This window comes from Balaenoptera borealis, assembly GCF_965194805.1.
Source record: "Balaenoptera borealis genome assembly, chromosome: 5".
Classification (NCBI taxonomy): Eukaryota; Metazoa; Chordata; class Mammalia; order Artiodactyla; family Balaenopteridae; genus Balaenoptera; species Balaenoptera borealis.
In genome coordinates this window covers 29,683,302-29,697,396 of record NC_138862.1, presented here as the reverse complement: position 1 = coordinate 29,697,396, position 14,095 = coordinate 29,683,302, and the positions used below count along the sequence as shown (strand labels likewise).

The 14,095-nt window shown below is 36.0% G+C and overlaps 1 protein-coding gene across 1 annotated transcript in view; it reads left to right on the top strand.

Moving 5' to 3' along the window:
- LOC309628661 (multidrug resistance-associated protein 1-like) overlaps positions 1-14,095 on the top strand; it is a 114,352-nt gene that overhangs the window by 32,979 nt on the left and 67,278 nt on the right. Inside the window, exons 3-5 of the mRNA XM_082391885.1 lie at positions 3,280-3,341; positions 9,967-10,114; positions 10,832-10,974. Of these exons, the coding sequence (XP_082248011.1) occupies positions 3,280-3,341; positions 9,967-10,114; positions 10,832-10,974 (353 nt within the window). The remainder of the gene's footprint in view (positions 1-3,279; positions 3,342-9,966; positions 10,115-10,831; positions 10,975-14,095) is intronic.

The following is a 14,095-nucleotide window of genomic DNA, read 5'->3' as shown; positions in this document are numbered from 1 at the left end:
GAAGAAAGGTGTTTCTAAGCAGCAGCAAACAGCAACAGTGTGTAGCAGGTAGAGCTGGAAAATACAATGAATTTACTGGATCCAATCCAGTGTCTTATACTTCTCAGTTGGAGGACTTTGGGCAAGTTTTTTTTAAACTCTAGGCCTTAGTTTCCTCTTCTATAAAATGGGGATGACAAAAATAGTCCCACCACAAAGACATGTTATATTTAATAATGTACTTAGTACAGAATCTGGCACAGAATAAGTGATTAAGAAGCATAAGTTCTTTTTGCTTTCTAGATGTTTTCCCTTCTCCGTGAGCCTGTATAGACACTTTCCCATAACTTCCTTCATGATTCCCAGGACCCTCCTTTAATACCCACAAGGAAAGCACCTGAAGTTAGGGGTTATGAGGTATTGTTAACTGTAGCAATCACACCACATCCTCAGGAGGCCGCATCTCAAGGTTGAACCCAAAGAAGATTGAGAGCAACACATTTCACTAAATCCTGGACCCAAGCTATGAGGTGGGCTAAACTTTCTGCTTCTCCATCATAATTCAGAAATAACAGGACCACCATTCAAGTGAAAATTGCCCATAAGTCATTAATATTAAGGTGTGTTTATGGGATGCCTACTATATGCCCAGTGGTAGATAAGTACAAAGATGATAAAACAGCTTAGAAAACAAAGGCCTGTAGTGGGCCTGGGGAGATGAAAAAAATGAGAAATCATTTGGTGTCAGTTACTTCTGCAGAGGAAGTGCTGTCAGAGTGAGAATAGGTGAGTTAGAAGGATTGCAAAATGGCCAGTGGAGAAGATGGGAGTGAATTAGAACATTGGAAGATACTGTCAGAATTGTCATATCCTGGTTTTTAACATAGATGTTGCTTTGCAGCAATATATCCATAAGAAACTCAGTGAGACCCATGTTATGAATTCAGTAATTATTTATTGAGAAGTCATTTATACATTCTTGGTGCTTAGTAAGGCTTAATTACATTTACCAGATATTTTACCTGCCTGCCATTTCTTCTGGGAGGTAAATATGCTTGGAATTCACTGTAATAAATTCAGTATAAGATGCCTGGCCCACATTTAAGGAGGCTGTTTACCAGAGGACTCAAAGAGCTTCGTATAAGATGCTTTCACATGCAAAATGGGCCTAGAGCAAATATTAAATCAAATACCCAGTTCTTGACCTGCTAAAGTAACCTTGTCTAGTAGCTTTGCAAGACTTTGGCCCTGAAAACAACAACCTTTTTTATTTAGCTAATGATTCTCTGGACCAGCTAGATGGTGTCCTGGTTTGGGTTAGCTTGGCTGAGCTCTGCTGAGCTCTCTCAGGCATGTGCTATAAGCTGGAGAGTTGGCTGGTGGCTGGATTATGTAGGACCAATTTCCTCATATGTCTGGCAGTTTTCAAGCTGTTGGCCAGGATGACCAGATGAGAACCTTGGTTCTCCTCCATGTGGTCTCTCATCCTCCAGGAGGTTAGCTGGGTCTCAGTCATGTGGTTCACTCAGGGTTCCAAGCATAGCAAGCCTCTTGAAGCTTAGAGTTGGAGTTCTCTTAATGTCACTCCTGTTGCATTCTCATAATCAAAACAAGAAGCAGTGCCAGCCCAGATTCAAGGAGTGGGAAATAGAGTCTGTCTCTTGATGGGAAGAGCTGCAAAGAATTTGTAGCCGTTTGTAATCAGCCACAGAAATATGTGTATTTTGGATGAGAATACAATCTTCACACTGGTGGCCAGTTATCAAATTGGCAACTCCCTGTAAAATAAAATGTGACTTCCAGGTTAATCAGAGAGTTTTCAGAACATTTTCCCCACTGATATATGCATTGATACTTATTTTCCAAATAATATGTTTGGTAACAAGAGTTATGACAGTTCTATAGTTCACATGTTTGAGTGGTTATTTGGGGCCACCATGTGATAAATGTTTTACGTTTGTCACAGCATTTACTTCTTGAAATAATCATGTAAGGATAAATACCAATTTGCTAAATTACAGTTTACCCTTGAACAACACAGAGGTTAAGGGTGCCGAGCCTCATTGAAGTCGAAAATTCACATGTAACTTATAGTCGGCTTTCCATGTGTGCTGTTCCTCCACATCCAAAGTTCCTCATCCACAGATTCAAACAACCCCTGATTGTGTGGTACTTACTATTGAAAGCAATCCAAATGTTCAAATCCATGCAGTTCAAACTCATGTTGTTCAAGGGTCAACTCTATGTGTGTGTTTGTGTGTGTGTATATACACACACACATATACATTTCTTCAAAGATTTAGAGTATACCGTTTGGTATAACTAAGAGAACAGATTTGGAGTGAGTATTACGTTTTCTCCTCTATAGTCGGGACATTTTGCGGTATAGGATGAAACATTGTTTCACTCATTACTTCTAGAATCAGAATTTTTAAAAATGTGGTAAACACTTTTTGAATATGAAATCAGAACTGGATTAGAGAGGATCAATGCAAAAATTGTTAAATATGGGACAATTTCTAAGAATGAAATTTAATATTGTGATTAGTTTAACTTTTTAAAAGACACAGATTGATGCTGACCTTAAAAATGTAAAATTATGACTTTTGAGAACTTCCCTTTTAAACCCCTCCTCTTTTGGTTGAACTCACCAGGTCAATGGGAAGAATTTTATGGAAATATTATAACCTCCCCAAATAATATGCAATAGTGATAAATATATAATTGTGTGTATATTTATACATTTATACAAATTATGTAATTAAACACACAGAAGTTAGTAAACCAAATGCCTGTTATAGTCTATTATTTTTCTATTTTTCAGAAGAAAGCCAAAACTGTTTTTAATTTAACAATTAAAATGTTTTAAATTTAGCTTATACATATATGTAAGCTAAATTATGTGTGTATATATGTATTCATATACATAAGCATATGCATACGTATATACACAGTCATATAAATTCAAGGAGCTATGTATACACATGTGTGTGTGTATATAGAGAGAGAGAGAAAGAGAGAGGAAGTAATGGGAATTTTAGAAATAATTTTCCTATTCTACATGGTTTCTTGCTATGTAAGCAGTTGTAATTTTGGGAGAAATCTTAAAATTCTTCTAGTGCAACCACTGTCCAAGAATATCTTAATTGTATTCCTTAAAGGTTATGATATCAATGTAGCTGAAACATAAATGATTTCATGTCTACTCTTCCACTTGCTGACAAAGATATTTCAAATGTAAAATAAAGACATTTTCTTCACACAATAGTTGTTTTATATATATTCTTTTTTTTTTTTTAGAAATGCAGTCCAGAGAAAAGTGCTTCATTCTTCAGTAAGATGACCTATTCCTGGTTTAGCAGGTAGAAATTTTACTAATTTATCTGTAGTATACCACACTGAGGAAGATTCCAAGAGAAATGACACCTACATGTTATTCCTTTAATCTAAGCATGAATATTTTTACAAAATAACTGTGTATAGGTTTTCTTCTCATATTATCTATTACAAAAAAATCACATATAGTAACATACTAAATAGTTCCACAGATAAGACTACTAATACTCCTGTAATAAGGCTGCCCCTTTATAGGATTTGTATCCCTGTTAGCACTAGGGAAGGGCAAAAAAAAAAAAAAAAAAAAAAAAAAATATATATATATATATATATATGTATAATATATAAACATCAAATATGTTACCCACTTTATACATTTTATTTCATTTAATTCTCCCCTATGTCCTATGAGATAGGCTTTAACAGATGAGAAAATCTGAGGCTCGGGAAGAGGAAGTAACTTGTCCATTGATACCCATGTAGGAGCACACTGACCTGATGTTAGAAGTCAGTTTTTTTGAGTTCATGTTTCACATTTTTGTTTGTTTGTTCGTTTCATTATTCTACTCTTTCCTGGAAATGCTCTCATATATACTTATGTATACTACTATTAAAACACACACACAATCATTTTTGTAAGACACATAATGTGATTCTTCTCATAGAGTAATTCATCTATAATGTGTGATGAAGGCTTTAACACAAGAATTACATCATATTAAATGAGAAGAGTTGATTTTTTTCTAATTTTATAAATTCAGAAGCTTTCTTTAGAAATGTATTTATTTTCCCCACAGAAATTTTATGATAATATGAAACTAAGTTTATCATCTTAATGCTCCTTGATCTTTAGTTGGTAGAAACAAAATTGCCCAATTTGATCTACAAATATGTTCTCAAGAGTAGCCGAATGGTGTAAAAAAAAAGAAAAGTTTGGTTGTATACTAGATGCCCTACATTATGCTAACCTTTAAAAATGCAGACGTAAATGACCTAGATCCTGTCTTCCAGGAATTCATAGTAGAAGTAGAAAGATTAAGAAGTACACTATCAATTACCCAAAAAGGCAAAAGGCAGTATAAACATGATGGAGAAACAATTTTCAGGAGTGTCATCTAACCAAGTTTGCACAGTTTGGGAATGTTTCACAAGTGATTAATGGTTTAACCCAACATTTAAAAGGTGTAGGGGTGAGCCACGTGGCATTCCAAGTTGAGCAAATACCATATGCAAACCACAGAGGCAGAGGAGAACTGACCCTTCCACATTGCAGAGTGTTGGTGTGGCAAGCGATCAAGCTGGAAGGACAGATCAGAAAGAGTTCTCTAGGACATCCTGAAGATAGTGAGAAGCCAGGGAAGGATTTTAAATAGAGAGTGACATACTATTTGCACTTCAGAAAAATCACCTTTGCAATTCTGTGGATATGATATGTAGGAGATGAAAATGGAGACAGAGAGAGAGGTTAAAAGGCTCTTTGGGTATCCTGGTAGATTTATGGTTACCATCTGAACTGTGGTAATGATAAAGATGATGAAGAGGAAGGAACAGATTCAAGAGCTATTTAAGAGAGAGAGTTGGTTGGTTGAGGAAATTGAGGAACTGGGAAAAGTGTTGAATAAATCTCAATCTCTGGCTCAGATAACTGAGAGGATTAGGTGTTGTTAAAAATTTTGTGACTTCGGTTTGGGGAAGTTTCAATTTCCGGTGCCTGACTCATTCCCATAAAAAATATCTATGGAAAAGTAGCTCTCAGACCTATGAATGTGGATTTGAGGGTCACTGACCGTAGATCAGTAGTTGAAGCCATGAGCCTGATTGAGATCATCCAGAAGGAGATCCTATTGAATAGGATGAACAAACAGTACATTTAGTATTTAAACAGTGAGAGGAGGGGGAGTCTACAAAGGAAGCTAAGTACTCAGAATATGAGAGACAAACCAAAGAAAGCATGTGATTGTAAGCTAGGGAAACTGTCAAAAAAGGAGAAATACAAAGTGACCAATAGGGCTAAATACTGAAAAGGGGTAAATTGAAATAAGAGCTGAGTATATTCTCCATTGTAAAGATGATTGGTGATTTTTATGAAAGCTGTTGAAGTAGAAAACTGATATACTTGATGAGCAAATAATTGGGCAGAAGAGGTTGAATTATGATAAGAATTCCAAGTTATACAAATCTAGGAATCACTTAAAGAGGATGACAAAAATTTTACGCCAATATGCTACATTGTTACGCACTAGAAAAAAATAAAGTTTAAATAGAAATGTAAATGTAAATGTGGGCTATTTACAGTTAACAATTTTGATTTTTCAAATTTGTGTATATGTAGATATGTTTTCCAAACCTGAGTTCTGTCTCATCCATGAATTGAGAGAAAGAGTGATGTCTACACTGGCTTTAAAAATTTCAGACTCTCATTGTTTTGGTGGGGGGAGCGCAGATTTTCCTTTCCATTTTATTTTCATGCTTTGCCTTTTAAAAAAATCACTGACATTGCCCTTGTCAGATTCCATACACAATTTTGTATCCTGCTTTTCAAATATACCATTATAATAAGTTTTTTCTTTCTTTTTTAAATTAATTTTTATTAGAGTATAGTTGCTTTGCAATGTTGTGTTAATTTCTAATGTATAGCAAAGTGAATCAGCTATACATTTACATAGATCCCCTGTTTTTTGGATTTCCTTCCCATTTAGGTCACCACAGAGCACTGAGTAGAGTTCCCTGTGCTATACAGTTGGCTCTCATTAGTTACCTATTTTATACATAGTTATCAGAGTGTCATTTTTAAGTCACAGACTATCACAGAATGTAAATGATGCAAATAATTTTAAGTAAATGTACTTTAAAACTTTTATTATCAAGTTATAAAAACTATATGCATTTATATTAAATATTACAAACACCATTTTAGGAGGCCTAAAGGAAGAAGCTGAAATTAAATGTAATAAGCAAGATAAAACATAGCAAATTTTAAAATATGGCAACCCAATAGCTTGAAGTCCATATCTTAGATCAAATAGGCAATAAGCTATAATTTTTGAATATCGCATTTATTTTCTGTTTAAATTTAACATCTCAGCACTAGATAGGAGATATTTTCATCACATGCCATTATCTGAAACTATCATTGGCGTTAATCTAATGTGGTTTCTTATCTGGTGATCAAACAATTGCAGCTGAAACATAGCTATTGTTTAAGAGAATGTCTCTTTGAAGACAGTGGTTAATTGTGTTCTCAGATCTGTTCTTTGAGTTACAGAATGAAGTCAGAAATTATTTCCTAGGCCAAATTCAAGCTCCCATAATTATATGAATAATTCAATTAAAATGTACTCAGATGATACAAACAATTAGCCAATTATATGCTTATGAGCCTTAATCTCTAAGGCAGTAGCTGTCTAGATCACGTTGATGATCAAGTAATTATGAAGGCTTTATTAGCAAATATAATCTGTCATCAGTGTATAATAATCATGGTCACAGAATAATCCCCTTGACATACATGGAAAAATCTAGTTAAAGTTCTTATAGGTCACAGTTGAATTATTATTTTAACCAGGGATACACTATTCAATCTGTCCTACCTTTTGCTCACATATTGATAAAACTTGTACATTTCCTAACTTTGTCCTATCCTACGATTTTTGTACAGACTGTCTTGCCTTTTCCCATTACACAATCACCCCTTTCCAGAAATGTTTAAAAACGTAATTAGCAATAATGAAAATGATGATGCTACTGTATATCTATACTTTCCAAGTATTCAATTATTACTCATCTACAAAATTTACTTTTCATCTCATCCTCCTGCCCAACTGCCACTGGTTTACTACCTTTAACATCAGCTGGATGAGATACTTATGCACCCTTGTTAATGTTAAATACACTCAAAATTCTCTCTAATGTAACAAAATTGAATGCAGAGTAGAAATATTACACTTAATGACACTGTCTGCCTTTGGTTAAGTTAGCACTGGTGTATATCACATTTAAAAACCTGTGGCCGATAGTGAGAGGCCTGCGCACCGCCATGAAGAGTGGCCCCCGCTTGCCGCAACTGGAGAAAGCCCTCGCACAGAAACCAAGACCCAAAACAGCCATAAATAAATAAATAAATACATACATAAAAATTAAAAAAAAAAACAAACCTGTGGCCAGTCCCTACAGTTCCTGCTGTTTAACCACCTGTAAAAATGGGAAATTAATATTGCTCTGCATGCTTTAGAGTGTTGTGAGTATCAAAGTAGTTTAAGTGAATGTCCTTTGAAAAGAAATATCAATCTAAAAAACACAAGATGCATGTATGTACCTTTATTATTGCTTTAGGACTAAAGTCCACAAGTTTGTGGGACCTGGTGCATGCTACATTTCACTCATTGGGAGGGTCAACTACTGGTCCTAGTTGCTTCCCCAAAGCTGCTTCATCAGTTGATTTAAAGAAACACCACTTCCTCTTTTCCTAGGTGCTTATGTGTAAAAGTTAGACCAGAAGAGAGCAAAAGAGGTGGAAGAAGCACACACCTGGCAAAAGGGAAGTCACAGCCGAGCCCAAATACACCACAATCAATTCAGCTTAAGTGTCACTTTTAGATGCTGCATTATTTGGAGACTCAGCATGAAAGCCAGGAGTCACTTATCCCCGTGAACCAAAACCGCTGAGTTTTGCACAGTTCTAACTCAAAATGCTGAGGCAGTAAATGTTATTAAAAATGCTTTTGTGAAAATCAATGCAATCTTATTTTGAAAATGAATATTTATTTTGTGGAACAGAATAGAAGGACTTAATATGACATAAAAGTAGTTTATTGCTTAATATGTTTTAAAAAGTGCACTGAAGGAAATTGTCCAGCATATTGAGCCAACAGAAACATGATTATGGAAGGTCTTCTTAGTACATTTAAACCTTTTTGTTAAATATGAATTGAAATATGATATTAGATAGTGTAATAAAAGTAAAATTGAATCCAGTGGAGACTGGTTACCACAGGGTTTAAATCCATCCGAGGGTCAATCAATTCAGATTGTTCAGTAACAATGACAATGAAAGCAGTTCCAATTTGGAGTAGTGTAATACTTTGTTATGGTCTCTTGGACTAATATACTTTGTAATGGAAAAAACTGAAGCTATAGAGTCAGAAGGCCTGGGTTTAAATGGTAGTTTAATTTCTTATTGAACGAGTCATGTCATCAAGCTCAAAACTGAATATATCTGAACTGTATTACTTAGCAGTGTGTTTGGCTTCAGGTAACAGAATAGCCAAATAATAATAGCTTAAATAGATATGTATATATTTTCTTATGTTGTTGGGTAGTTCACCAGCAGGGAATAGGCTGGTGAACTACCTCAGCAATGTTATCAAGGACCCAGGCTTTTTCTATCTTTCCACCCTCCATTTCTAGTATTTGGCTTTTCACCCATGGTGGCAAAGATGGCTTCTCCATCTCAGACCATTATGTCTTCAGTACAGGGAGGAAGGAGGAAGGTGCAGGAAAAGGAAGGCAAGCATTTTCTCCTTTTGAAGTTTTGTGTCTTTTTTTTTTTTTTTTTTGGCCGCGCGGCCCGGTTTGCGGGATCTCAGTTCCCCCACCAGGGACTGAACCCAGGTCACGGCAGTGAGAGTGTGGAGTCCTAACCACTAGGCCACCAGGGAACTCCCTGTTTTGTGTCTTCTTTTGAAAAAGAAAGTTCTCCTCAGCAGACTTTTGTTTAGATTTCCTTAGCCATAACTGAGTTATATTATTTAATGCTAAGCAAAAAAGTAATGAGATTACCAGGACTGATTTAGGGCAATCATAGGTCATCACTCTGTGGCTGGAATAAGGACTTACTCTGAGTTCAAGAGATTTTAAAATGAATAAATATCAAATTCCAGTTAGTAGGAAGAGATGAGGCAGAAGGGATGGGTGTAAGGTAAATATAAATCATTGTCTGCCACAATAACGTTTGTGGTATAACTAGACCATGCACCTTTGTTTGCCTGGGAAAATCTCAGTTTAGACCCATTGTTTTTGCATAATTACTCACCATGTACTCTGGGGCAAGCTTTCTGAATGGAGGAACGTGGAAGTACTAAGAGGCTGGCAGTATCTTGCCGTACTTCTTAAGGCATCAGCTCCAAAATGGCTCTGTGACATTGGCTCATATGCTATGGATCAAAGTAAGTCACATGGCCAAGGCCTAAGTTTGTGGGGCAGATACACGTACTCCACTTGGACATTCTGTAAAGTCAAGTGTCAAAGGGTATATATAGTCCCAGCAGAGGATGGATCCATTTCTCTTCTGATACAAGCCTAAAAAGCAAATATGGGTTTTGGCGTGAATACCTTGCTGTGAAAGTTAGCTATTTAAATTTCAGTAAGGGAGGTAGGGTAGGTGGGTGTCTCCAGTATGAGATGAGTAAATGAAGTTAGTGTTTCACTGAATAACTGGATATCTAAGTAGCCCTGTTAAAAGCTACAAAGGATTATTATACATTATTGAACTCCAGGGTAGAGTTGTATGAGTTTTCAAACACACTCTCTAGTCATTCCAACCTGATCAATAAAATAATTTATAAATCAAGAAGTCAAGCAAATGTGTGCAAAATTAGCTTTAACTTCATTGTTGGTTTTGCTGAATTGTTTACCTTGCTCTTTCATTTTTAGAATAATTATTTTAGGCTATAAAAAACCTTTGGAAAGAGAGGATCTTTTCGAACTAAATGAAAGTGATTCCTCCTATATTGTGTGTCCCATCTTTGAAAAACAATGGAGGAAGGAAGTTTTAAAGAATCAAGAGAGGCAAAAAGTAAAGGTAATTAATTATTAAATTCTTAGTACTTAATTAAAAAACTAATAAAGCTTGTTCCAAATATGAGGTATCAATATAGAAAATCCCTTAAATATGTGAAATAACAAGCCATTTCTATAAGTATAATTGGTTGTTATTGCAGCTAATTTCTGTCATCAAATTATTAAGCAGCTCTTCCCTTCAAAGCTCAGGAGCAAATGTGTTGATATGTATATAATTTTTGGCATCTCACCAATATCTTTCCTCATCCATCATGGCAAAGATGGTCTGCATATCTCAGAGAATCATGTCTATTGGTCAAAGTAAGTCATATAGTGGCCAAGGCCAAAGCTTGTGGGGCAGGGATAGGTTCTCCACATGTAGCGTGATACACACACACACACACACACACATATGAATATATATATATAGTCTTTAGACTTCTCAAAAAGAAAATATAATTTGAAGATAAAAATTGTATTAAACAGTTTCAAAACTCACAAAAGTGATAAAATAAAATGTTTTTCCATTTATGCCGCATGGTATAAATAATACCATGTGGTTTGGAGACCTACCATACCAATGATATGGGCCATATTTTCAAGTTTAGCTGAATTTATTCTTTTTTTGTTGCTTTACTATCTTTGGAGTACAATACTAATTTTATGGTTAGTTTATATATATTTTATGTATTAGTTCTGTTCCCTTTTCACATTGTTTTTATTTTCTTTAATTGTGTAGTCACCTGTTCATAAAGAGGCACATACCAGGAAACCGTCTCTACTCCGTGCATTGTGGAACACCTTTAAGTTTGTCCTGATTCAAGTTGCTTTATTCAAAGTGTTTGCTGATGTTTTGTCCTTCACTAGCCCACTCATAATGAAGTAAGTTGAAGTCTTGTTTTTTCTTCTTCCCACAGGAAAATGATAAGCAAATCATTCACTAAAAAAGAATGAGATAGGTCCCAATTACAAATTTTATTTAGAATACAGGCAGTCTATTATGTTTGCCTGTGATATGAATGTGAATTATGATACTATAGTGAGTAATTACTAAAACCTACCATGTACTAAGCACTGTTCTAAAATCTTTATATTAATTATCTTATTTAATCTTTACAACAATCCTATGATGTAGGAAGTAATATTGTACCCACTATCACAATGCAGTAACAAAGAAATTCTAGTACTTTGCCTAAGACCATACAGCTAGAAAATGCCAGAGTTACAGTTCAAATCTAGGAAATCTGGCTTGAGTATATGTTTAGAAAATGAAAGGACACATACCTCTACTATTTTTCTTAGCTGTGGACTTTTGGGAATTGAAATTTATCAGCCAAGGTAATAATATATAAATATGCATAAATATATATGTATGTGTATATATTTATGTGTACACGTAGAGAGAAAAAAATTAAAGAATTTCTATAATATTTCTATAGTATCTATATGCAAGGATTCACGGGCAGACATTAAAATTGAGTCCTTGACTATATGCTACCTTCTTCAAGGGGACATTTCCTTACCTCTGCCTGTCATATGAAGGAAACACAAGGAAACCTTTTTTTATGAACTAATAATTATATTTTTTGTTTTGAATAAGTTTTCAAGTTGGAGTTTTTAAGAACAATTTAATTCATGAAAATAGAATTAATCCTGAGTTGCCTGGATCCCAAATAATATTCAGGCACATATTTATCCAATATTTATTAAGCACCTACTACATGCCAAACTGTTCTAAGTAGACCATGGGGATAGAGCAAAAATCAAAAAGTCTCTGCCCTGATGACACTTAGAAGGGAGAGATAAATAATAAACAAATGAATAAATATAAATTGTATTAAGAAATAATCAGTGCTAAGGAAAACAAAGTGCAGCAAGGCAATAGGGTAGGGAATACCAGTCTGGGGAACTGGAAGTTGTTTTTTTCTGTGAGGTGATTAGGGAAGACATTTGTTATAAGGTGAAATTTGAACAAAGTTCTGAAGGAAGTTAGGGAGGAAGCCGAGACCATATCTGTTGCAAATAGGAAGCACAAGTAGGGCTAAAGCCATGAGGCAGCAGCGTGCTTGGTGTCTTTGAAGACCCTTAGAAAGCTAGTGAGGCTGGAGCAGGGAAGCTGAGAGGTCAGAAAAGCAAAGTGATAAGACTGGGGTCAGAAAGATTTGGGGGCTGGAAAAGATTTTGAAGGGCCTTATGGAACGTGATATATTAGAAGGGAAACCTTTGAATGATTTTGAGCGTAGAATGATATGATTAGACTTCAGTTTTACATGAATCACTCTAGCTGCTGCGCAGAGAATAAAATAGAGCAAGAGTGGAAGAAGGAACAGCTAAGATAATCCAGGCAAAAGTCAATGATGGCTTCAACTAGGTTGTAGCAATGAAGGTGATAAGTGGTCAGCTCCTGGCTTTATTTTAAAGGTAGAGTCAACATAATGCACTGATAGATTGAACATATGTTGAGAGAGGAAGAAAGGAGTCAAGGGTGGCTTCCGAGTTTCCGTTAAATCACAAGGTAAATGAGTTACCATTTACTGAGGTATGGAAGGCTCAGGAAAGAGTCAAGGAGGGAGTGGAATTTGCTAAATTTGAAATATGTATTAGCCATTCTGCAGAAAAGAATTAAAATAGCAGACCTGACTGCTGTCCTTTGGAAGGTCTGTTTATAGGGCTGGCCTTTGGCTGGCGGTTGGAACTTGAATTTCAGGAGTGTTCCCACTACCTTAACTGATAGGAGTGGTTCAGTATGTCCAGACTGTTTATACAGTCAACATGGTCCATGCTGAATACCTGCTTTCCTTCTGGGAGTCTGGAATTTGTGTGTGTGTTAGGAAGAGGGTTCCCTGGATGCTGAGTCTTTAAAGGGCTTCCCTGGTGGACAACATTTCACATATTTGCCACAACTAGCTGCTGGGAGAATTAAGAGTGTTCTCTGTGACTCTACTGAGAGAGGACTTTTTGAAGCTTGTACCTGTTTTCCCCTAGACTTCACCCCATTCACCTTTTCTCTTTGTTAATTTTGTTTTGCATCCTTTCACCATAATAATTAATAGTCGTGGATATGACTATATGCTGAGTCCTAAAATTTGTTCTAATGAATCATTTAACGAGGGAATGGTCTTGGGGATCCCTGACAGACATTTAGGTAAAAAGTTTGAATGAGCAATTGTCTACATAAGTTTGGAGTTAGGAAAGATATAGGCTAGAGTGATAAATTTGGGAACTGTTCCAAATTAGACTGGGTATATCAAGCTACTGTTTTGGATGAGGTCACCTTAGTTACAGTGAAGGGAAGTAAAGATGTCCACACAAAAAATCATAAGCTTTTTCAGTGTGTAGAGGTGGTGAAGACAGGGAAATCCATCAAAAGATAGTGAGAAGGAGTGGCTGGAACAGAGAGAGGAGAACCGAAAGGGAATGGTGTTAAGGAATCCAAGGGTAGAAGCTGTTTTATTGCTGTCAGAAAACTGTTTCTGTTGTTTTTACCCCAGAGTCTCTATTTGATTCCCTTGTCTATAGACATATAAGCCAAATGTCTCCTGGATTAACCGTCCCCTCCTCCCACAGACAAGATAACAGATGTCTCATTCCCCCTGCCTCTGCCCCTCACCTCTGAATATCCCAGTTATTTTTAAGTAGTTACCACTGAGTAATTACCATTCATCTATGACCAGAAGTGCATCTATGAGAGATGCATTGGCCAGCATCTTCTCTCCTGCCCTGTTCTGGTGATCTATTGCTGCAAAATTAGCCACTTCAAAACTAAGTGGTATAAAACAACCATGATTTTATTATGTTCATGATTTTGTGGACCAGGACTTCAGAGAGAGATTGCTTTTCTCTGCTCCACAATGACTGGGGCATTCACTGAGTAGCTTGAAGGGTTGAGATAGTTGTAGCAGCTCCAATAGAGACATGCATCTGGGAACTTGGACCTGGCTGCTGGCTGAGTGATACCTTGATTCTTTTCTGCATCTGCTGGTAACAGAATGTGAAGATGGCT